This window comes from Convolutriloba macropyga, chromosome 1 (genome assembly GCF_964194025.1).
Source record: "Convolutriloba macropyga chromosome 1, txConMacr16.3, whole genome shotgun sequence".
NCBI lineage: Eukaryota > Metazoa > Xenacoelomorpha > Acoela > Convolutidae > Convolutriloba > Convolutriloba macropyga.
In genome coordinates, this window is record NC_134468.1 from 61,268,081 (window position 1) to 61,293,535 (window position 25,455).

Below are 25,455 nucleotides of genomic sequence, written 5' to 3' on the forward strand. Positions count from 1 at the left end.
CTTGAAGTGACAAACTGTCAGCGGATCGTGTTTATCTGGTTTTGATGATATTAGATCACGTTTGTCGGCTTCGGGGTCTAAAATGTGATGAAAAAGCAACTAAAAATGGGAACTAGCGTTGATTCAATTTTTAAATGCTGTGCTGTTTTAAAACTTTGAACCTATATGGCGTTATCCTCAATATTTCACCGTGCTATTTTTCTGTTTACTACTCTAATATAACCACCATGGGTTATTCAATCGCGAAAGTTAAATAAAAAACAGTGGAAACAGTGGGTTCACTGGTGTTTCTCTGATCCTTAAAAAGTTCGCTACGTTGTGCGTATTGCCCTTGAATAACGCTGTAATTAGTGTTTAAGTACTACTTATGGGTTATATTACAAGGTTTTTGTCCCCCTGTATGTCTTTTTGCACCTGTCTTAATGCTTAGTAAGCATCGATTGGCTTTATGGGGCAACAAAGAAAGCCGAAATTAAAATAAGCCGATGTTAGGCAGGCCACCTAAGTGGAAAGTTTTACTCTGTTGGAGAGAATTCGTGCTTACAATCGGGTCATTATTTTAACAATTGACAGTTGTGTTCCAATTGAAGCCTTTAAAGTTGAGTGAGAGAATTCAAGTGACGGCTGTAGGCGACCGATATCAATAAATGTTGGCCTTTATGAATCATCTTTTAATCTTGAGGCTGCCTTACCTATCGGCTTTGTTGAACTACACATGATTTTGTGCCATTGTTCTAATTTTCTACATGAGGTTAGCTCGATTCATTCGATTGCCTTTTATTCAGCCATAATCACTGAAGTAATGTTTTCCTTATTTTTGATTGCGTATAGATCTACCTTATGCGTTGATCAATATGTTTTCATTTGCTCTCTCTGTAAGTCATCTGCATATGTTTTTCCTCATATTGAAATTTAAATTGTTTATTTATATAATCTAAAAAGCTGTGATTACAAAAAAAAATAGTTGCCGTCGAAAAAAAACTTGGAATTTTGTGACTTTACTGATCATAATTGCTGTCTTCTTTCAAGCCATCACATTTTTGTCTATTTTTGACGATCATCTAAAAAGTTTCTGATTGGACGCATACAATTCATGAATTTATACTGAGGCATAATGACAGAAGCTGTGGACGTTAAACGTACTTCGGCCTCTCCACGAGGATCAGTGTCAATTTCCCCCAAACACGATGCTCAGAAAGATTTCCCGCCTCTGTCTGTAACCAATTTCAGTGCGGCCACGCGTACAGTATCAACCAGTGATCAAATTTCACTCTCGAACGACAATGCGGACGTGGAAGAGTTCTTCGCCATTGCCATTTCAGACCAGTTAAGAGCCAATTATTTTGGAAAGGATGTGTCAACTCAAGTAGACAAGAGCTACATGCTGGATTTGAAGAGAACTGAGCAGAAGGTTACGACACTTGGGAAGGAACTGAAAGCGTGGAAGCATGATTTGATATTGACAAGGGAAGGTTTGATTGCTTGCTACGAGAAAGAAGTGGAAGTGAAGGCACTCGAATTAGGCAAAGCATTCCTCTTTTTAAATTCCCATAGTGCGTCAAAAGAGACTGCTAGTTGTTTTTTTTGGAGAGGAGCAGTTAAGTTGGTAGATTGAAGATGCGTGCTCAACTCATACAGATATCAGTTAAATGCATGATCATTTTTAATTGCTCTCAAAGGAAGTTTGTAGCAATTATATTAGTCCTGTCGGTCTTTTTTTAAGCGATTTTTCGCTTGACCGATTTTTCGTCTGACGCTTTTGACTTTTCGTCCTCAAAAACGGGATAAACAGGTAGCGCCTAGCGGGCATTAAGTGCTCTTAGAGCCTTTTAGTTCTGTTTCAGCTCAAACTGTTTTGGAGACTTATACTTATGGTGTGAAGGGCGGTTCTTACTGGTTGAAGACACCCCTACTGTTGACCCCCCCCCCCACTATTGCCCCCACCGCCCCGTCCACCACCACGCTGTTGCCCCCCAAGGAACCTCCTCTAGGTTTTTATAATAGTTTACTGCATAGTTTCTAGTGGTATTGGAATGGTTTTAACATTTTAACATCACAAATTTTAGCAATTTTTGACAAAACGTGCAAATTTCTTCATTTTTTTGGACATTTATTTTTCGTTATCCGCGTCTTTTCAAAAGCAGGGGCCAGAAAACGTCCTGATGGGTTTGATAATAAGTTACTGAAAAAGATGCACTTGCTACGGATTAGCTTTCAATTTTTTAATATGTCAAATTTTATCAATATTTTTGATGAAACTTGCATTTTTCTTTTTCAAGTTTTTTGAAAATTTTTGTCGGTTTGTAGGTTTCGCCAGCCTCAAGAGTCGAGAAAACTCATCTAGGGTTTAAAGATAGGTTACTGTATAGTTTCTAAGTGTAATGGAATATGTTTTTCAAGATTATAACATCACGAATTTTAGCATCTTCTGACAAAGCGTGCAAATTTTTTCAATTTTTTAGACATTTATTTTTCATTATCCGCGTTTTTCCGGACGCAGGGACCAGAAAATGTCCTTAAGGGTTTGATAATAAGTTACTGAAAAAATATCATTTGCCACGGAATAGCTTTCAATTTTTTAATTTGACAATTTTTATCAATTTTTTTGATAAAACTTGCTTTTTTGTCGGATTTTAGGTTTCTCCAGTCTCAAACGCCACATAACCTCCTCTAGGGTTTGATTATAGGTTACTGCATAGCTTCTAGATGTAATGGAATTTTTCTCAAGATTTTTATATCAGCCATTTTAAAAAATATTTACAATTTTTCAAGTTTTTGAATCTTTTTGAATTTTTAATCATTTTTTCCGGCACCAGGATCATAGGGACCTCCTCAAGGCTCGATGATAAGCTTTTGCATATTTTCTAGAGTTAATGGAATGGTTATGAATATTTTAAAAACTCCAGCTCTTAGCGCTTTTTTGATAAAATTTAATTTTTTTCAAATTTTCGTAAAATTGTTATATTCCAAGTTTATGGATCCTCATGAGCCAGTGACACTATTTAAAGCTGGGGATAGGGATACTGGATAGTATCTTGAGACAATGATATGGTTTTGAAGATTTTAATATCTTGAATTTTAGCAAGATTTTTTGCTATTGTTTTCGAAATTTTTGAATAATTTTGTCCTTTTCTGAGTTTAACGATCATTAGTGACCAACGAAGTTTTTCGTCTTGCAGATGGGTTACTTGACATAACTCTAGGAAAAAAATTTGTTCGGAACATTTTCACTGCGAAATCGAAGCTTTATTAGTTTTGCAAAATTTTGCAAATTTTTTGAAATGTTTTTTATTTGATTTATTTACTAATAAAGCTAGAAAACTAAAAGTAGCAGAGTCGAATCAAGCTAAAGATAGGCTCACTAAACCGTGGCTAGCTACTGACGAAACCAACCGCTCACCGGTTGTTTGAGAGCAATTCGCCCGACTTTAGTGGGTTATGCTCTTGTTTTGCTGCTGTATTTATTGAAGATTAGCGATCGCAAGTGGAGCAGGCTACAATTAAAGCGAACTCCTACCTGTCGTCCAAGATTATTTCGTCCGAATTCAGTCGTTTTCTGTTTTCCAAAGAAGGTCTATTTTAAGAAACGAATGAGGCCAGTTTTAATTTTTAGGTATGCAGATTTCTTCAAAGGGCTCAGTAAATTAAAGCGGCATTGAAATGTCATAAAAATCAATCTGTTTAAATATCGTTTAAATTTCGATCGAGCGAAAGCAGTCGCGACAATGGAAAAATGATGATTCAGAAAACTTCTTTAAACGGAAAACAGCTTCAGAGACATTAGTGACTCATATATTTGAGTTTTGTATAAGTTTTGTTGACATCGTTTTTCAAAGCTGAAATTCAAGTGCAACTTCTATAAAGTGTTGCAAGTTATTCGGAATTTGTTCAATGCAATTTAATGATATAAAGATGATAGCATCAGTGAATGTCGGTGTTGTTTATTGGAGGAATGCTTTGGTCGTAACTGTCTTTAGTTAGAAGTCTAAGTTCGCGAGTGGGTGAGTTAGAAGAGCTACATTTGGAGAGAATGGAGACTCTTCGGAGGAGTTACAGACAACAGCTGAGTGACGCCTTGGCCACTGCGTGGCATTGTGCGCAGAACGGACAGCTTGCACACAAACAGGCGTGTCAACACAACTTTCGCTCTCGTTTTAAAATCTTTTTTCATATTACGAAGCCTTGCATAACCCAAGCGAGAACAAGACTACCTTGCATGAGCTTGTAAAAGAAAATTCAATTGGGGAAAATGTTATCCTTCAGAATGTCTATATTGCTCGATATTGCAGGAAAAAGTTAAGCCGGCAATGTTTTTTCTTTGACAAAAATGATCAATTCTGTCAAAATATTGCAAGATAGAGACTAGTTTCGACTGGGGACCAAAGATAATTATCAGGGTTAGTTGGTCAGACTCTTGAGTTAACTTCAATTAGAATCCTACCTGAGTTATGACAACTATGCTTTGAGAATAGGTTGTTTATTAATAGCCGCACAGCGATAGCTGGGGCTATTATTGGCCTTCTCTTCGTTTTTTACAATTCAAAGAATTTGATTTGTATTGGGGCGCTGTGTTTTTACGACTCGAAGAGGAGTATTGCAGAATTCCTTTTTTTAATCAATTTTATTGGAGTGAATTTTGAAGCGGGAAATGAAACACGTGAAAAAATTTGGAGTGCTTTTGTTGCTGAACAAAATGAAGAGTGGAGCGAAAAGGGAGTGTTTTTTTTTCATATCGCTGTTCTCTAGAGAGCGAGAAATTGAGGTGTGAAAAAAAATTCTGTAAGAGAGCGAAATTTTTTGTTCACGTGCGGCATTTTAAAGCAGTTTTTTTTTCATTTTTTGGCTAAGATTTTGTTTTAAATTTAGGCTGGTTTGGTAGTGGTTTGAAGGTTTCGGGAAATTCATATGAATTTTATGCTTCTCCGGAGGTTTTTCGTGTATTTTGCTGATTTTCGGGCTTATTTTTGCGTTTTTTGACGATTGTTTTAATTTACTGGTTCAAATGGATATTGAAAAGAACCCTTCTACTTGAGCAAATTTCAGATAACAATTTGTTACAGTTTTGTGGAAATGAATATATTTTTTGAGAAATATGACAAAAAATGGCGAAAGTTGGAACTATTTTCCTTAATTTTTTTTGCAGTTTTTCGTTTTTTTTCTGTTTTTTAGACAAGTTTCTTAGCATATTATGACTTGCCTATTTCTTTCCGAGCATATGGATACCCTATTGGCTGAAAAGAATTTTTTCTTTGGATTTATATGCTTTTGTAATAATAAAAAAGTTACTAAATTTTCCAGTTTTTTAGTGCAAGTTGTTTTTAAGAGCTTTTTTTTCATAATTTGACCTCAAGTATTTATAAAACATTCACATAAGTGTTTTTAGTAAGTACTAGTTGTTTTGATTAAGTAATTTTGAGCAGAGATAGTTATTTCGGGATCTCAATTTATAACAAAATTTGATCAGATTTTTTAATCAGATTTTAACAGATTTGATTTTTTTTGTTTTTTTTGTTTGGTTTTCAGATAATAATAAATTAGTGGGTAGTTGGATGGCATTTAAATGGATTTCCACTTCGAGTTGTTACCGGATTTCTGGCAATGTTTTTTTATAAGATGTGTTCGATATAACGGGATAAACAGGTAAAGCCCAGCTTTAGTAGTCCTTCAAGTGGGCTTTAGTAGTCCCTCAAGTGCTTAGATTGGTGAAGCTGCTGGGATGGCCCTAATTTAAGGCTGAAAAGTTGTTTTTAGGAGTTTTTGGGTTCCAAATGGTGCAATTTATGTTTTTTTGCGAGACGAAATTTATTATGACCATTCTATTAGCTTTCTTTTTGTATTACAAACATTATGAAAATATTTGTCTTTTTTGAGTTTTTCCAGCTTCAGGGGCCAAGGAATCTCCTTTAAAGTTGATAATACGGCACTGCTTAGTTTCTTGTAAACAATGGATTGGTTTTCAACATTTTAATGTCTCGAATGTTTGCATTTATTTGGAGATTTTGATAAAATTTTTTTAGGGTTTTCTAAAGTTTTTGTCAATTTTTGTTATTTGTCCATTCTCAAGTGCCCGAAAACCTATTCCACGGTCTGATAAAAAGTAACTGCATTTTTTAAATTTCAATGGATTTGTTTTCAAAAATTTAAGCTTTCAAATTTTAGAAATTTTTTTAAATAAAATTTGCAATTTTTTTCAAGTTTTTCAAAACATTTTTCTTTTATTCTGTTTTTCTTGCTTCAGTATCCAAATAGCCTCATCCCAAATTTGATAGATGTTAATAAATAGTCGCTATGGGGTAATTGAATGGTTCTCAACATTTTAATAGAACGAGCTTCTATTTATTGAAATTTGAAATTTTTTTCTTAAAAATTATTTCCTATCGATCCTTGAGCCAATGGATTTTTAAGGCTTGGAATTGGGTTACTGGAAGAACTTTAGAGACACAGAATTGTTTCTGAAGATATTTTTTTCACGATTTTTAACAACAATTCATAAAAATTTGCAATTGATTTCTTTTAATAATTTTTCGGTCCTTTTCGAGTTAATCCATCTTCAAGGGCCAATCACTTTTTTTCAGGTCTTGCAGATATAATACTGGACCGATTTCAGAACGAAAAATTGGTTTTGAACTTATATTTGAAATAGGTGTTTTTAAAGGGGATCACGTTTTGCCTGAGGGGTAAAAGGTTCAAGAGTTTTAGCAATGATTATATTTTTGTTTAGTTTGTTTGATTGTTTTAGTCTCTCAATTTTTTAGATGATTTTGTCTGTGATTTGGCTGACATTGTTCAGTTGATCTGTTGGTCAGGTAGAGTACTTCTGGGTTTTTCATTCGATTCTTTGAATTGTATTTCAGGACTTGTCCTATGTTTTTTTATTCGTCGTCAAGATTTTTGTTACGACCGTATGACGTCACAATTTCAACTGAAATGAGTGCGTGACGTCATTTTTCGCTCTTACTTACCTCACTCTCAAAAATGACTTCCTCACTTTGAAATTGAATTTTATTTACTTTAATTCAAAGAGATAAGGTCAAGTGAATGTGTGTCACTCTAAATGAAGGTTATCTGAGAGCAGCTAATGGAGGCGGCAATAACTTATACAGATTCGTTTATCAAAATATAACATTTCACCTTCAATGAAAAGACTATTTTTTTGGTCTGGCTTTTTTACTGTTTTTTATAGACTGCAGATCTACGAAGCTATTGTGGCTATTTTCTGGCAATCTGCCTGCTATGTTTTGACTATATGTACGATTTGCTGTACAGAGACATCTAGGAGACTAAATAATGTTTTTGTATGCGTGTTGATGTTTGGGTTCCGAAGCATGGGCTCTGCGTAAAACCATAAAACAGAAAAGGTATTGAAAGATTTGTGCGATAGTTGCGGAATCCTGACGATGTTGTGAAAATAATGAGACTGGAACAAGCTACTACTCGTCTGCAAGCAAACAATCAATTGTTAAACTCACGGCTCGACGAAACAAATGTCTTGACCGAAGATCTAAGAAAGAAAGCAGAGCTGCTTGAACTTGCTTTGAGCAAAGAGAAGAAGCGAGTCGCAGAATTTGAGGCACTGAAACTTGCGCATTCTGATTCGCCTAGGAAAAGGTCGAGATCAAAAGGGAAAAGTGGCAACATTCCAAAGAGCAAAAGCTCTGGTGGCTATGCAAAGATTAGCGCCAATAAAGCTAGAAGTGGAAAAGCTATTAAAGTGAAATTAAATGCAGAGGGTGACGCAAAATCGGAAGCAGATACTGAGATCCATGATGACGAAGTCGATGATACGATATCGATAGTGTCCAGAGACGGCGCATTTTCGGCGGAGAAACCTGGAGATAGTGGAGTTGCTGATGGCGGCTCTCCAACTGTTTCGGATCAACTGACTCGGGAAAAGAAAGAGCGTGAAACTGAGCTGACCAATTTGCGAAGAGAAAATGCGACTTTGGCTAATAAAATTCAGTGGTTTGAAGAGCGCCTGAAAAATTCCACTGAAAGTAGTAATATAGTAACTGAAACTTTGAACGACTTGCACGCTAAATACAAAGCACAAAGCAAAAAGTTGAGTGATGCTGAGAAAGAAGTGAGTGACCTGCATGTTGTGCTTAACCAGGAACGTAATGAGAAACACATGGAGATTGCCATGGTCAAAGATCAGATGGACGCACAACGTCTTATGGAGGTGGAATCCCTGCAGAACGAGTTGAACGCCATATTGTCAGACAGAACTCAGCTAAGTCGAGACGAGGTCGTCAAGCTGATGAAAAGTAGAGCTGACATGGAGAAACAGCTACACAAGGAGAAGCTTGAGAAAAGGAAAGAAGCACAGGTGTTGCTGCATCAGCAAGGGAAGCTGAAGAAACAAGTAATGATGTTAAGACAAGACCTGAAGGACAATGACAAAATGTGGATGAAGAAGTTCAATGCGCTGCAGCATAGCTATCATGCAATCAGGGAAGAATATCATCTGCGTGAGGCTCTGAGGAGACAGTTCAATGCTACTCAGAAGATTGATATTGTGAGAAATGGGTCTTCAAATATGAGCAAGAGTGTAATTCAACAGCAGGCAATTGTACCTACGAATCTGACACTTGGTGGTAATCAGAAGTCTTCATTCAAAAGTGCCTCAACTGTCAGTAGTGTTGACGAGAGCCACTCAACCAACACCAGGCGCTACTCAAAAGGAAGTGGGAATGTTTTGGGATCCAGTAACGAAACGGGAGATATGGATGATTATTCCGATGATGAATTTCATGCAGAATACAGTTACTTGTCCTTGATAAAGGAGGTTGCAGAGCCTTCAGATGTCTCATCACGAGAGGCTCAAGTTGAAGCTACAATTCAAAATGCTGACATGAACGCTGATAACAACAACATCGTCGAGAAAGCTAACGCCGAAGAAGAGATCGGAGAAGCTACGGTTGATTCGATTGATGCTGGTGATGTGGCTAATTCTTCTGAGTATGCAATGATTGCCTCACAGGTGGAGAGCAGTTACGTTACTGGTGAGAGCACAACTGACGTGGCGAAAGTTACTGATCAGCATTTGGCTCAAATGCTGTTAGATCAGACCATTCTTGACGGTGAAATGGATAGCATGTTCATATACGATGACGATGATGATGTTGATGACGCTGATGGGTGCGTACAGGAAAATACTGTGAACGATTAAAGACTTAGAATGGCAGTAATTGAATAATTATGTGCTCCTAACCTTCTGTTATTGATCTAGTTTGCTCCCAGAATAGTTGTAAACATTTTTAAGGAAATATGTGGATCTGTGAATACAATAGATGAGTAGTTTTCCACGTCAATATGCTTGATCTTTGCTATACTGCCATTGACATGACTCTGACCAACGAATTTTAATTTAATTATTAGCGTTCAAGTCCCGAACTTTTGTTTATAATTAGCTATTTCAACCGTTCTGAGAAAAAATTAGTTTTGTACCTGTATCGTATACATCTGGATTCAGGAATAATTGGGAAAGATTATTTGACTTGAGCAACCTGAAAAGTCCACTGAGAAATTGTGATCAGATTATGTTCTGGTTTGCGGTCCTTTATAATTGATCTTGAGTGAAGTTCATGGCAAAAATTGTGAATGTGTTGGTCTGTTTTATGCAAATTTTTCGGGTGACCATTTTGCGTTTTTCTTCTAGAACTTTCTTTGACTTCTCAAGTGATGTTTTCACGATTTTGCTATTCATTTTTTAGTGATCTCCATTGCTCTCACTTCGAAGTAAAGCCTTTTGCTAATGTAAAATCGGTTGCGGCATAGCAAGACTAAGGGCCTGTTAGTCGAGTGGGCAGTGCAGCTGGTTATGGAGCGGGAGGTGAGTGGTTCAAATCCCGGACGGGTCAAATGTTTTTCCAGCCGCCTGTCGTTCTAGATCAACTCATCTGCCATTAGTCGGTTTATGTTTTTATTCCTGTTTTAGTTCTCCAACTGACTTGATTTTGGAGGTATAAATTGGTTCTTCTTTGATTTATTCGTCCTTAACTTATTCGTATCCATAAATTTTGATGAGCTGTTTTTATTCAATGAAGTTGCGTGAACGATGTGTTTGCTGAACTTTTTGTTTAGATCTGTGATTACAATAGATGAGTAGATTTCCACGTCAATATGCTTGATCTTTGCTATACTGCCATTGACATGACTCTGACCAACGAATTTTAATTTGGTTATTAGCGTTCAAGTCCCAAAATTTTGTTTATAATTAGCTATTTCAACCGTTCTAAAAAATTAGTTTTGTACCCGGTATCGTATACAGCTGGATTCATGAATAATTGACTTGAGCAACCTGAAAAGTCAACTGGAAGAATGTGATCAGATTAAGTTCTTGTTTGAGGTCCTTATTTTTTGCTCTTGAGCGAAGTTCATGGCAAATATTGTAAACGTGTTGGTCTGTTTCATGCAAATTTTTAACTTGACCATTTTGCGTTTTTCTTTTAGAACATTCTTTGACTTCTCAAGTGATTTTTTCACAATTTTCCTTTTCATTTTTGAGTGATCTCCATTGCTCTCACTCCGAAGTAAAGCCTGTTGCTAATATAAAATCGGTTGCGGCATAGCAAGACTAAGGGCCTGTTAGTCGAGTGGGCAGTGCAGCTGGTTATGGAGCGGGAGGTGAGTGGTTCAAATCCCGGACGGGTCAAATGTTTTTCCAGCCGCCTGTCGTTCTAGAGCAACTCATCTGCCATTAGTCGGTTTATGTTTTTATTCCTGTTTTAGTTCTCCAACTGACTTGATTTTGGAGGTATAAATTGGTTCTTCTTTGATTTATTCGTCCTTAACTTATTCGTATCCATAAATTTTGATGAGCGGTTTTTATTCAATGAAGTTGCGTGAACGATGTGTTTGCTGAACTTTTTGTTTAGATCTGTGAATACAATAGATGAGTAGATTTCCACGTCAATATGCTTGATCTTTGCTATACTGCCATTGACATGACTCTGACCAACGAATTTTAATTTGATTATTAGCGTTCAAGTCCCAAAATTTTGTTTATAATTAGCTATTTCAACCGTTCTAAAAAATTAGTTTTGTACCCGGTATCGTATACAGCTGGATTCATGAATAATTGACTTGAGCAACCTGAAAAGTCAACTGGAAGAATGTGATCAGATTAAGTTCTTGTTTGAGGTCCTTATTTTTTGCTCTTGAGCGAAGTTCATGGCAAATATTGTAAACGTGTTGGTCTGTTTCATGCAAATTTTTAACTTGACCATTTTGCGTTTTTCTTTTAGAACATTCTTTGACTTCTCAAGTGATTTTTTCACAATTTTGCTATTCATTTTTGAGTGATCTCCATTGCTCTCACTCCGAAGTAAAGCCTGTTGCTAATATAAAATCGGTTGCGGCATAGCAAGACCAAGGGCCCGTTAGACGAGTGGTCAGTGCAGCTGGTTATGGAGCGGGAGGTGAGTGTTTCAAATCCCGGCCGGGTCAAATGTTTTTCTACCCGCCTGTTTTTCGAGAGCAATTCGTGCGACATCTTTCGATTTATGTTTTTATCCCTGTCTTAGTTCTCCAACTGACTTGATTTTGGACGTATAAATTGGTTCGTCTTTAATTTTTTTGTCCTTAACTTATTCTTATCTATAATTTTTGATGAGCTACTTTTTTCAATCAAGTTGGGTGAACGATGTTTGCTGAACGAGGTGTTTAGATCTGTGAATACAATAGATGGGTAGTTTTTCACGTCAATATGCTTGATCTTTGCTATACTGCCCTTGACATGACTCTGATCAACGAATTTTAATTTAATTATTAGCGTTCAATTCCCAAAGTTCTCTTTATAATTAGGTATTTCAACTGTTTTGAGAAAAATTAGTTTTGTACCCGGTGTCGTATACATCTGGATTCAGGAATAATTGTCAACTATTGTATTCACAGATCCAAACACATCGTTCAGCAAACACATCTTTCACCCAACTTGATTGAATTAAAATAGCTCATGAAAAATTATAGATAAGATTAAGTTAAGGATGAATAAATAAAGACGAACCAATTTATACGTCCAAAATCAAGTCAGTTGGAGAAAGACTGGAATAAAAACATAAACCGACTAATGGCAGATGAGTTGCTCTAGAACGACAGGCGGCTGGAAAAACATTTGACCCGGCCGGGATTTGAACCACTCACCTCCCGCTCCATAACCAGCTGCCACTGCCCACTCGACTATCAGGCCCTTAGTATGGCTATGCCCTAACCGATTTTATATTAGCAAAAGGCTTTACTTCGAAGTGAGAGCAATGGAGATCACTAAACAATGACTAGCAAAATCGTGAAAACATCACTTGAGAAGTCAAAGAATGTTCTAGAAGAAAAACGCCAACTTGTCAAGCATAAAATTTGCATAAAAAAGACCAACACATTTACAATAATTGCCCTGAATTTCGCTCAAGAGCCTTTAATAGGGACTGCAAACCAGAACTTAATCTGATCGGAATTGTTCAGTTGTTTTTTCAGGTTGCTCAAGTCAAATAGTTTCCCAATTTTTCCTGAATCCAGATGTATACGATACCGGGTATAAAACTAATTTTTTTCTCAACGGTTGAAATAGCTTAATATAAACAAAATTTTGGGACTTGAACGCTAATAATTGAATTAAAATTTGTTTCGTTCGAGCATATTGACGTCGAAAACTACTCATCTATTGTATTCACAGATCCAAACAGATCGTTCAGCAAACACATCGTTCACCCAACTTGATTGAATAAAAATAGCTCATCAAAAATTATAGATAAGAATAAGTTAAGGACGAATAAATTAGTGACGAACCATTTTTTACGTCCAAAATCAAGTCAGGTGGAGAACTAAGACAGGAATAAAAACATAAACCGACTAATGTCGGACGAATTGCTCTCGAACGACAGGTAGTTGGAAAAACCAGAATATCTATAATTTTTGAAGAGCTATTTTTATTCAATCAAGTTGTGTGAACGATGTGTTCGCTGAGCTGAAATATACTGAACCGCAAATGTAACATGGACCCCCTATTTTCACGAAGTAAAATTTATTTCTGAGGCAATTTTTTTTCAACGTAAAATAACGTTGTGAAATAAATTTTTACGCCATTGATTTCCTACACTAGTGGTCTAGCCTATCTATGAAATTCGAATAAAACGCAACGTTCACTTGCCAAAAACCTCAATGTACAATTGATGAATTCTATCCATGTTTCACGGTAAAAAGAATGTTGTTGCAAGATCATAATTTATTTAACACTAGTTTAACACTAGTTCAGACTTAGCCATAGTTTAACAAAACTGAACAAGTCACATCTTGTGGTAACTTTCTTCTTACTGTGAAAATTGTATGGATCTGATCAACAATGGGGTTTCTGGTGAGTGGACGTTGCATTTTTTCCGAATTTCGTGGGTAGGCGAGAGGACTCTTGTATGGAATCAATCTTGTACAAATTTTTTTCAAAACGAAATTTCAAGTTGGAGTAATTTTGCATCAAACTAAATGTTTACTTCATGAATATAGAGGGTGCTAAATTATTTTTGCGCGTTCAGTATAATTATTTGCTCTAGAGCAAACTTTGAAGCCATTATTGTAATCGTGTGTCTTTAGAATGCAAATTTTTTGCTCGAGTGTTTTCATCTAGAACATTCTTTTTTTTGTTTCACTTCTCGAGTGACTTTTTTGCGTTTCACGCCGTGACTTCTTCACTGCCCTGATTCAGAAATTCTGTTTCTCCAATAAATGCGTTTGTAAGATAATCTATGACAAGTCGGTGATGACTGAGTGCATAATGCTTCAATATCACGCGGGAGGTCAGGTGTGTGAAACCCTTATTGGTTCAAATTTTTTGCACCCACAAAAATTATCTAGGTTACAACAATCTCTGAAGTAAATTGCCCCGTCTGTCGATGGAGAGCACGTTAATCGGTTTATGTTATGAATTTGAAATTTGTATTAGGCGATAACGCTACTTGGCGAACAATGAAAAGGACGCTATTTAGCAAAAGCTTTCTCTGATATCAAATTGCCCACAATGACAAAAGACGGGGTTTTCATAGAGTAATTAATTGTAAACCCGGCAATCACTAAAGTTGAACACTTCAGTTTTCTTTACCCTGTATTAATAAGTTCTTGAAAAGTTGATGAAAACAAAAAAAAGTTGAATTATTTCGTTCAAAAGATGTTAAATTTGATTTTGAGTGGCCCTCGAGGTGTCCGAAGTATTAGCGGACGTGAAATGTAGATAAAAAAGTCGAAAGTAGGTAAGCTGAGATAATTGCTGTAAGCCATAAATTGGACGGCGCAATCATCTAACTCGCTGACACGTGACATGTCTGAGCGGACTATGGGATATCATATGAATCTATCACAACCGAAAAAAATTTCACGACCGAACATGTTAGTCTTGCTATAATATTTGAGCTTTTTCAAATCTGATTGATTGTTGTCTCCTTTTTGGCTAATATTTCATGCGGCTAATTTTCCTTGGCTAATATTTACAGCACGCCCTCGATGCACGAACAAGTAAAAATTTTTGAATCTATTCTATTTTGCGCCCCCCAGTGTTTTTGTGACCCCCAGTTACAAATTATATGTTGTTATATAGCACGTTACTATGTAAGAAAAAAATCTTGTGCGCCTGGGGGTCATAAAAGATTTATGCTCTCTAAGCTGGGGGGGGGGGGCGAAACAGCATAAATTTTTTTACTATTGTTGCTTAAATAATGGTTGCCCTGGATGACTTACAATGAATCTGGAAAATATATAAATATTTTGGACTTCGAATATATTCCAAACAATAATGTTAGAGCATGTTTTGCATGCAAATGAGAATAATCCTTTAAAAAATTCGAATTATTCATGATAAATCTTTTGGCAAATTTAATGAAACTTCTAATGAATGTTGTGTTGAACTTCAGTACAGTTTGAAATGGCATGAAATCAGGCAATTTTTGTGCGTTCAATACAAAAAAAATATTGGAGGAAATGTTTATTTCCCGAAATTTGGCAAATTTTGTTTTGTGGGCCCTGATATAGGACAATTCTGACCCAGACTTTTTATGGACTTTTGGAAGCTATTACCACTGAACCTTCGAGTACTTATCATTAATTGCTCTTGAACGAAGTTCATAGCAATTATTGTAAACGTGTTGGTATTTTTTATGCAAATTTTATGCTTGACCATTTTGCGCTTTTCTTCTAGAACATTCTTTGACTTCTCAAGTGACTTTTTCACGTTTTCGTTCCTCTTTTTCGAGTGATCTCTGTTGATCTCACTACAAAGTAAAGCTTGTTGCTAATATAAAGTCGGTTGCAGCATAGCAAAAACAAGTTTATGATAGCCGAGTTATGGATCGGGAGGTCAGTGTTTCGAATCCGGGTGGGGTCAATTGTTTTTCTACCCGCCTGTCGGGCGAGAGCAATTCTTCCGATCTTAGTCGGTTTATGCTTACGGTTGCTATTTCGATCCCGCCACATATTCTGGTGTTTTCATTCTTCTTTAATTTGTTGAAAGGCTAGTAAGATGAAATCTTGACTGAAAAACGATGTCAAGTTTAATACAGCGCGTCAATGATAGGAGAGGGAACAATAGGTTGAGAAAAGAAAAACTTTCGGCTACCAGTTAGCACATCGGTTTTTTTATGAACTTTGTCATGAAGACTACTAGTAACAAAAGATGTCAGCCAAGATCCAGACAAACCAAATTGATGGAAATTGTCTAACTTGATAAGACAGTAGAGAAAAGAAGGCTAGTTCTTTGCAATCGTGTAAAGCTGGAATTTGTTTTAATTGAAGCAAGCGCCTGAGTTCGGTTGAAGATGTTCGAAACAGTTCATACTGAAAGAAAATCTTCTTTAGCTGCGGTGACTGTACGCTCTAATCGGCTCGTCTCGTGCTTTTCTCCTCAACCAAATTTCTCACTTCTCGAACGATGTCTTAAGCAATTGTTGTTAACGTACACCGCTGTTTGTTTTTATGCACAATTTCTGCTTGACCATTTTGACTCTTTAGCTAAAACATTTGTTTGCTTGCTGGAACAGTTTAAGTTGACGTTCCGTCTTCAAAACTGTGTAAGCCCGGGACAGTTGGTTATGTTTCTCAACTGGCTAGTATAGCAGCTACTATTTATTACAATTCAAAGAATTTGAATTGTATTGGGGCGCTGTCTTTTTACAATTCAAAGAATTTGAATTGTATTGGGGCGCTGTCTTTTTTTTTAAGATCTGTTCATACATTTTCTTGATTTTTGAAGTCAAATTGGAGTAGTGATTTTGGTCACGCCGAAACAGGAAGTGGAGCGAAAAAGCGAGTGGTTTTGCGGCGTGAAATTTTAAGTGAAGTGAGAAAACGGTGTTTGAACAAAAATTCGCTTTCTCGCTAGTGGTTTTTTGTTCACATGCGGCAATTTCACTTTGACTTTTACTGTTTTTTCGATTTTTTGGATCGGATTTTTTTCTAAATGGTTTTCCCAATCCATTCATAGTCCGTTTTAGGTCTAGTTTTCTGTTTAGTCAATGAAAATTCTTTGAATTGTGCGTCAGGACTTGTCCTGCTATGTTTTTTTTTTTTTAAGATCTGTTCACACATTTTCATGATTTTTGAAGTCAAATTGGAGTAGTGATTTTGGTCACGCCGAAACAGGAAATGGAGCGAAAAAGCGAGTGGTTTTGCGGCGTGAATTTTTTTCGCTCTAATTTTAAAGTAGAGTTCGAAAATGGTGTTTGAACAAAAATTCGGTTTCTCGGTAGTGGTTTTTTGTTCACATGCGGCAATTTCACTCTGATTTTTACTGTTTTTTCGATTTTTTGGATCGGATTTTCTAAACGGTTTTCCCAATCCATTCACAGCTCATTCTACGCCTAGTTTTTTGTTTTAATTAAATTTTCATTTGTCGCTAGTGGTTTTTTTGTTCATATGCGGCATTTTGACATTGATTTTTTGTTCTTTTTTCTTATTTTTTGATCTAATTTTTTTTAAAATGGTTTTCTCAATTCACTCATAGTCCATTCTAGGTCTAGTTTTTCTGTTTAGTCAATGAAAATTCTTTGAATTGTACGTCAGGACTTGTCCTGCTATGTTTTTTACTTCGTCGAACAAAATATGTTTCGCTTTGCTTTTTAGTTCACAGGTTGTTCAACTTTTTGCGTGAAATGTTTTGACTTCTCTAGGATAGTTTCCTTCTTTGCTCGTTCTGCTCAAATGGCTTTTAAATTTAAACAGCAGTTGCTCAGCAAATTAATCTAAAGTGAACAAAGTCAATATCAAAAAACGGAATGAAAATCGAAACGAGATAAACCCATAAAGCCCAGTTTTAGATGCCCGCAGATTTTTCTTATAAGTCTTAGTTAACATCTCTAATGCGTTTTGAAATTGATACTAGCCCCTGCATCCTCGCATTTCGAAATAGCATGCATAACTACAAAATCCATTTACAAATTTGCATTTTCGAAATGTTTTCGAACAAAAATCAATTTTTACCATTTTTTTCTATTAATTCAATCCCAGTCGGTGTTATGGGAATCAATGGTGATTATTTTTCGACAATCTGCCTGGTATGTTTATACCTTGTTTCTATTTTTACTGCTCTCGCAAATCAGAGCGTCCCAGACAATAATTTAATTTCCTTCGGCAAATTTTTTTGCACTGATTTGGCATTGAAATTTTAAATATTTCCCCGTGATCTAATTTCGTCAGCTGAGATTTAGATGCATTTCCGAATCTTTATAGGAAATTAGTGGGAACTAATTTTAGAACAGTTGGAGTCCTTCAGTCATTGATCAGTCGAAAAACAGGCACTATAATACAAAGTAATTAATTAAAGGCAATTCGGAATCCAACAATTAGGAAAGTTAGTACTACTGCAACAAAAAAAAAATAAAATAGTTTAGAAAATTTTTATTATTCAGTTCGAAAAGAACTTATTGAAATAAACGAAAAAATTTCTTGCTTAGTTCTTGCTACGTAATGTCGTTTAAAAACAGTTCAATTGAACAAAAATTTTTTACTTAGTGATAACTTATGATATCTTATGGAATTTGATTTTTGAAAACAAGTTTTAGCTAATTTCAACACACGTTGTCGATTATATAATGTGGAATTTCGTGGAGTCTCTTTGCTACGTTTCAGACAAATGACAACAGCGCGGTAACTCCTCGAAAAATGCAAAATTTTAGAAATCCAATTAAAACAACATAGGTGCGACAGGATTGCAAAGGATATCACTCGTAGTTTATAACGCAAAATATTCCGTTCAATTTCACTGAATACAAACGACCCTGTGACATTAAAGTCCGAACAATTGCATTCCAAACAATAAAGTCCAAACAATACGCATTCCAATAATGCAGTCCGAACAATTGCTTGGAATGCGTATTGTTTATAAATACGAAATTTTAAGTATAACCTTATGAGCAGCTATGCAGTAATCACGCATGCAATAAACGGACGCATAGTTTTGTGGCTGTTACAAATTTTATAAGACGGGGATTAGCTCGGTTTCTTAAAGTTATAGCCAAATAATATTTGGCCTACTTCAATTTCTTCGGGTTGCATTTTGCCAGCAGTAGGAATTATTTTTTCACTGGCTTTTTTTATTGCATCAAAGATGATGACATGAAAATATGAATCGCAATCGCGGATTGTGAAAAGTTATAGCTTCTGATTTCCTTATTTTTTGAATATTTTACTGGTTTGGGAATATCTGTTTACCTGCTAAGGTTACGTACGTGCTCACGATAAGTGTTGCTCACTGCATAGGTCAGTTCTTCACTAGACAGTTTTGATATAGGTCATCATATGTATTATAGCTCGCACCATGTGTCGCCTTATGGACTCTGGGGCAAAGGCATTTGCCAATTCGTCAACTTCAACATCCACCTTACAGGCATCGGGGGGTGACCACATGGATCCACTGTTGGAGTCGATGCTTCACAACGTGGCCAGGGAGAGTTTCAATGTACTGCTCAATCTCTGCCACCTGCTCAACACAGCCGACGCGTTCAAAGTGGCCACCATACTCAATACACACGACAAGGTAAGTCAGATGAATTGACAGAGATCACAAACGTTTTATCACAACTTAAACAATCGGGGATTTTATGCAGCTGTGGGGGCTATCATTGCGCTCTGAACTTTTTCTTAGTGAGTTGCTTTTTTCTCAGACTCGAATAGATCATTTCGATATTCCCTTGACCTTTCCGCAGTTAATTAGATGGTCAGGCTGGGCGGGAGTAAAATTAGCGAAGTCAAATATTAATTTTTCATTTTGTATCATTGGCAAAGAATAAAATTCAGGATAGCTCTGCCAAATTAAGCAAAACCCTGCTTTGAGGAACGACTTCACTAGTAAACGCAGAAAAACAAAGAGCAAATATTTTTTTCTGGGATCTCAGAAAGAACTGGATATCGGGCAATTTTTGATACTATGAAAGCCTTGAACGCTCAATATGAATCGCATCAAGGCTGTGAATCAGACATCAATGTATTTTAAAATTGGGAAATAAATTAGCAAAGATTCTCAAATAACACCAGTGCCAACTCAGAAGGATTCTTTTGCCGCAAAGACTTCCGCAAAGTTTCTGAGTAGCGAACGTGTTGATATTCCATGAGAACCTTCATCAATTATGTGATCCTTTTGATTAGCTTTCAATAATTTATGGCCGATTTGTTAACTAATTAATGACTACGAATGAGATTTTCGATTCAATCTAAAGCCTTAAAACTTAGTTGTCTCGGCAATGTGCGTTCGTGCATAATCTTCTCACCCCGCTCATCCGCATTTTTGACTTAATGTTCTACGAAATGAGGATGAAATAGAAAATTTTCAGAAATTGATATTGTTCAACAAGCAATAAATGAATGAAGAAATGCTGCATTAGAGGGCTGATGAAACCTGCCATTATTGAGACTCCGTAACAATTCGAAAAAAGACAGCTGAAATGACAAAGTTCAAAACTAAATTTCCGTTTTTTATAACCATTTTTAAGTGATTAAAAAACATTACGTATAAACTGAAATCATTAAAAAGATTCATTTATACCTCTTGGTTTATAATTGAGCAATTAACAACTGTTAATTTATGCCTCTTAAGGAAGCAAATCATACCTATTATTATCCCGATTATGTCATACGACTATAAAAGGAGCGACTAAGACATGCAAAAACTTCTTTAAAAATCAAATAATTCAGCAGGAAAACGGTTGAAGCGATAATCTATTCACTGAGAACTTTAAATAGGTTCAAATGCGCAATCTTTCAACGCCAATTTGACTTCCCCACTAGTGTGAAATTGTGGCAAGGAAACAAAAAATAACCTCAAAAATTCGCAGACATGCAAAATCTCCATTTTTTAAAAGTGAAAATGCGTAATATCAAAGTCAAGAAACCAATAGTTGACAACAAAAACAGTTTTAAAGATTGGATTTGGTTCTCCAAAAAGAGTGAAAGAAAGAACATACGACTTGTCGTTATAGAGACTAAGCTATCTATTGACAGAACGAAGAGACAAAGTGGCAAAGCTCAGAAATCCATTGATTTTTTAAAAACAAATGTTTTTAAAACTCATAAACCATCAGCTTTCAACTCTAATCATAAACAGGTCATCTTCCAACTCTTTAGTTTTTAATAGCCGCACAGCGATAGCTGGGGCTATTATTGGCCTTCTCTTGGTTTTTTTATTTCGTCGACGCGATTTTTGTTACGACCATATGACGTCACAACCACTTCAAATCTGCGTTTTGTTCATTCGTTCATGCAATTTCAACTGAAGTGCGTGTGTGACGTCATTTTCCGCTCTTAGTGGAGCGAGTTTTTTTGTTCATTCGCGTGATTGATTTTTTGGTCACACTTGACTTACCTCACTCTCAAAAATGACTTCCTCACTTTGAAGTTGACTTTTATTTACTTAAATTCAAAGGGATAAGGTCAAATGGGTGTGTGCCACTCTAAATGAAGGTTATTTGAGAGCAGCTAATGGAGGCAGCAATAACCTATACAGATTTTTAATCAAAATATAACAGATCAGCCCTCAATGTAAAGACGAATTTTTTGGTCTGTCTTTTTTACTGTTTTTTTAGACTGCCGATCTACGAATCTATTGCGGCTATTTTCTGGCAATCTGCCAGCTATATTTACATTTGGCCTGTTATTAGTAAAACTGTGCCATAAGACTACAAAAAGCCATAAACACAGACAGAACTCTAAATTCAACAAACAATTTTAGGAAACCGCAGTATCGAAGCCTTTAAAACTAGAGTTTTTGATCACAATTAAAAACCATGGTAAAATGAAATTATGTTAATTCTTTGCTTTGATCTCGTATGATCATCAATCGGTCCTCTTTGTAAATGGTCTATGTGAAAAAGACAACAGGAACACGAAATATTGACCAGTATAGAAAACTCGTTCTTATGAGAACACTTTCTAAGCCCCATAGGCATCAGTCAAAAGATAAATCAACAGAAAACAAAAAGTTTAATAATCTGCAAAAAGGAAGGTATAATGATTCTTTATTTTTTGAAAATCTCATCTTAGTCGTTACAACAATTAGCTATATGAAATGATTGAGCTGGCTGGTGAATTTATACATGCAAAGGAATGCATTGAGACCGTTGATAATGTGGAATTTGTGAACGACTAGAAAAAGAACAACAAAATCAGATAAAAACTGAAAACTTTGCGAGAGCGGTATCGCAGCCGTCAGAAACAAACATCCACAAACATTAAATTTTTTCCATTGCACATTCTGTATACTTCAATTTGACGTGCCGTGAATGTGATAGTTTGTCAATTAGCCTAAGACAAGGCAAACGTATAAAAATCACAATGATTTTTTGAAGCTAGTACCAAAGCCAAGAAGCCATTAGTGATAAAAACCATTACATAAAATGATTTCTATTTCACATGGAAAAAGCTATTCAATTTTCTATGCTAAGACTACGCTTCAAGTTGACAGAAGAGTGATGTAAACTATTCATAGTTCACTTTAAAAATATTCAAATTCATTAGAGCCATTAGATATCAACTGAAAACACTGCAGTTTTACTTGTAGATTCTCTATAGCTGTTATTGGTGGGATTAGAGTGAGATTTTTTGATATGATTTTTTTCAGCACGTATTGAATTTTTATGATAACTACGGAAGCCTAAAAGAATTCTTAGGAATGTGTGAATGCTTTTTTAAATGGTATGCCTTGTGAAAGATTGCTAGCAAATTCGTAAACTAAAACAATTTTTTTCAGACCTAGGACTCCGGCTAGGATTTTTCAGACTAAATTCGATTTATCTCATTGATAATGGGTATTTATACGGGCAGTTTTTTAGAGGTTTTCGTTTCACAATTCTACTTCACCTTATTGATCTATTAATCTGACCTCTCGTATAAATGTCTAAATTCTACTGTAAAATCTCTTTTGTTATTCTCTCTCATTGCTGCATGAGTTTATTTTTCAAACTCAATTGAAAATGCTATTTTCGCTTGCGAAAGTCAAATACCGACAATCCTTTTGCATAGCTCTGATTAACTTATGACTTCTTCTGTTTTGCAATTAAAATTTGTGTGCGTGACGTCATTTCTGCTTTTAGGTCAATTGCGTGACTTATCTCACTAAAAGAGTGGTTTCTGAACCCATTTAGTGAACTTATATGAACATTTACTCGTTAAAGATCAAAAGTGTGCATCTAAGTAGCGCCAAACGTATATGCCCTAATTCTTGATTATTAGTCGTGAAATGTTGATTTCGAAAACTAATTTTGCAACAGCTCTATTAGGGCTTTTTCCTTATAAGAGCGTATGTGTCTCAAAGAAATGGCTGTCCGAATTTATCTAACCCGAAAACCTAGCGAACTATTAAAGGACTTGTGATCGATCTGTCTATCTTATTTCGTTAGTTGTTTCATTTCATGGAAGGCCACAAGGGTCTATCGCTGCTATTTTCCGGCAATCTGCTGGTTATGTTTTCTTAAAGTGCTGTGTAAGTTTTTAATATCCTTTTGGTTCTGACCCCCACTTTAGTGGGGAGGGATGAACTATTTTTGCTGGTCGAGGTATTCATCGGATAGATTTCCGTTGTTTTTATTCACATTTTGCGGAATTTTTAGCTATATTTTTGTCAGTTTTCCAAAATATAATAAAGTTGTTTTAAAACAGGTATGTTGTTTTGTTTTCTTAAGATTGAAGAGTGTTGATGAAATTTTTCATCAAATTTTTTGGCTAAAACTTTTGCTACCTATTTCGCAAAATCAACATTTAATCGAAAATTGCAAAAAATAAGCTTTAGTCAATTTTGCTTAAATTTGCCGGAAATGAACTCCTAAAAATTGTTGAAACAGTTTGTTTCACTTCATGAAAGGGCTAATTTACTTCTCCGCTTTCTTTTAAAGGTTTCTGGGTTTGAAATTTTGCCGGTTTTCAGCTAATATAAGCCAACAATTATACAAACAGCAATATACATTATGCACCTTGCTGGCATAGAAATCAGGCGAAATTTAACATATCTGTTGTTTTAAGTGAGTTCATTATCGTTTTAACGGCTTCGACACTGGTTTTTCGAAAAAAAACTATTGATTATTTGTTCTGTATTTGACGTTCTTTTTGTAAAAGCAGGACTGATCAAAAACAGTCTCAATGGCTTCTTTTATAGGAATTATTAAACATAATTATTAATTTCAATTTATAGCTAATGATTTTGATGACCTTTAAATTAGTTGTTTTCGAAAAATAAAAACGTTTTTTTTTAACTTTGATTTTTCATTGTCTGCTTGTTAGTCTCATTAATCAAATCGTTGATTTCTAAAATCCAAAACTAATCCGGATTGTAATCATTATGTCTTTTTTTTCTAAAAATTATTGCTTTTTTATGTTCGTTACAGAACAGAACATTTCACATCAGGGATCATTTTTGACGGGTCCAATTGGCTTCATAAAAATTGCCAGATTTTTTGTTTACTTCTTTAATCGAAAGCTTATTGTCGTTTTCACTTCTAATGTCATTTGTACTTAAAGTGAACAGGGGAATATGTAGCTTCGCCAGTATTTTTGCCCTTAATTTGATTCTCCGGTAGCTCAGTTTCAGCACAGAGAGACTGCATCTTCTACAGAGTTAATTTTTTAAATCTCTATTGATGCTTTACGCTTCAAGAAATTGTTTTCTGGCTTCGATACTATTAGTTTCGCAAAAAAATTGATTTTTGGATATTTGCCCATTCTTCGGGTTCTTTTTTCTAGTTGTCACCTTTTCAAGTTTTTGATAGGTTGCTTATCACTTTTTTGTTGATAAAAAGTTAGGGACATTTGGACATGTAGTTTTTTTTAAGGAATGGATTATTGTTTTAACGGCTTCGACACCGTTTTCCAGAATTTCATGGAATTTTTTCACTTTGTCTTTAATTGCCTTATTCTTCTAACCGTATGATAAATTCCGAATAAAAATAGGTTTTGAATGGCTGTTGTGGAGGAAGACAAGCCTAGTTAATGATATTAGTTGTTGGTAATCATTTTCACGAATTTCAAGATAATTTTTCCACGAAATGTAAAGGAATGCTTTATAAATTTTTCACCTCTTTGTCTATTTGTCTACCTTATCCCATTAAGCACAGTTCACGAGTCAAATTTTAGCGTTCAAAGGAGGCGCGTTTGGAGGTATCTATTTTTTTTAATGAAATGATTATGCTTTTAATAGCTTCGACAACGGTTTTTCTAAAAAAAATAATTTTCTTTTTGTCTGTATTTGAAAATTTTCTCAACGTATGACAAACTCTGCTTAGTTGCAGGTCTCAGTGGCTTCCTTGGGGAATGAAAAAACATGTTTTATTGTTTCAACCTACAGTTGATGTCTTTTCATGAATTTGGTAATAATTTCAAAAGAATTATTTTGGTTCCATTGTTTGTTTTCTTTTTGTTACCCATTATTTTTAATTACTTGTCCGATATCGCGTTTTTGGCATCGAAGTAAGGCCATATTGAATTAATTTAATTTTTTAATGAAGTTATGCTTTTAACGGCCTCGACGCCAATTTTTGCCGAGAAAAGCTTTTCGATTTTCGTTTGAAGTTCTTTTTGTAAACGTATGACATATTTCGATTAATGACAGGTCTCAATAGCTTCCGTTAGAGAATTGATTCGATGCTATTTAATGATTTGAAATGACAAGGGATTGTTTTCACGACTTTGAAAATTATTGTTTTCAAAATATTTAATTACTTGACTCAGCATCTTCCGTTCTTTTTGTCTGTTCTTGTTAGTTAACTATTCTTTTTAATTACAGATCAAATTATTGGGTTAGAAAAAGGCGCAGTTGAACATATCTAAAGTTTTCAGCGAATTGGTTAGGCTTACGGGTATGAGACCCGTTTTTCATTTTTTTTTGTCTGTATTTTGACATTTTCGTTAACGTATTAATGACAGGCCTCATGGGCTTCCTTTGGAAGATTAAATAAACCTGTTTAATAATTTTAATTGATTGATGATTATTTCAATGACTTTGAA

At 35.4% G+C, this 25,455-nt stretch overlaps 2 protein-coding genes across 2 annotated transcripts in view; both read left to right on the forward strand.

Annotated features, from left to right (window-relative positions):
* The window catches only part of LOC142341248 (uncharacterized), an 88,608-nt gene that overhangs the window by 19,560 nt on the left and 43,593 nt on the right, over positions 1-25,455 (forward strand). Inside the window, exon 4 of the mRNA XM_075392171.1 lies at positions 18,780-19,006. Coding sequence (XP_075248286.1) covers positions 18,780-19,006 — 227 coding nt within the window. The remainder of the gene's footprint in view (positions 1-18,779; positions 19,007-25,455) is intronic.
* Positions 694-9,496, forward strand: LOC142341258 (uncharacterized). The gene is made up of 3 exons (XM_075392181.1): positions 694-1,523; positions 3,978-4,126; positions 7,382-9,496. Exons 1-3 carry the CDS (start codon positions 1,115-1,117, stop codon positions 9,167-9,169), a joined length of 2,346 nt encoding a protein of 781 aa, XP_075248296.1. The 5' UTR covers positions 694-1,114; the 3' UTR covers positions 9,170-9,496.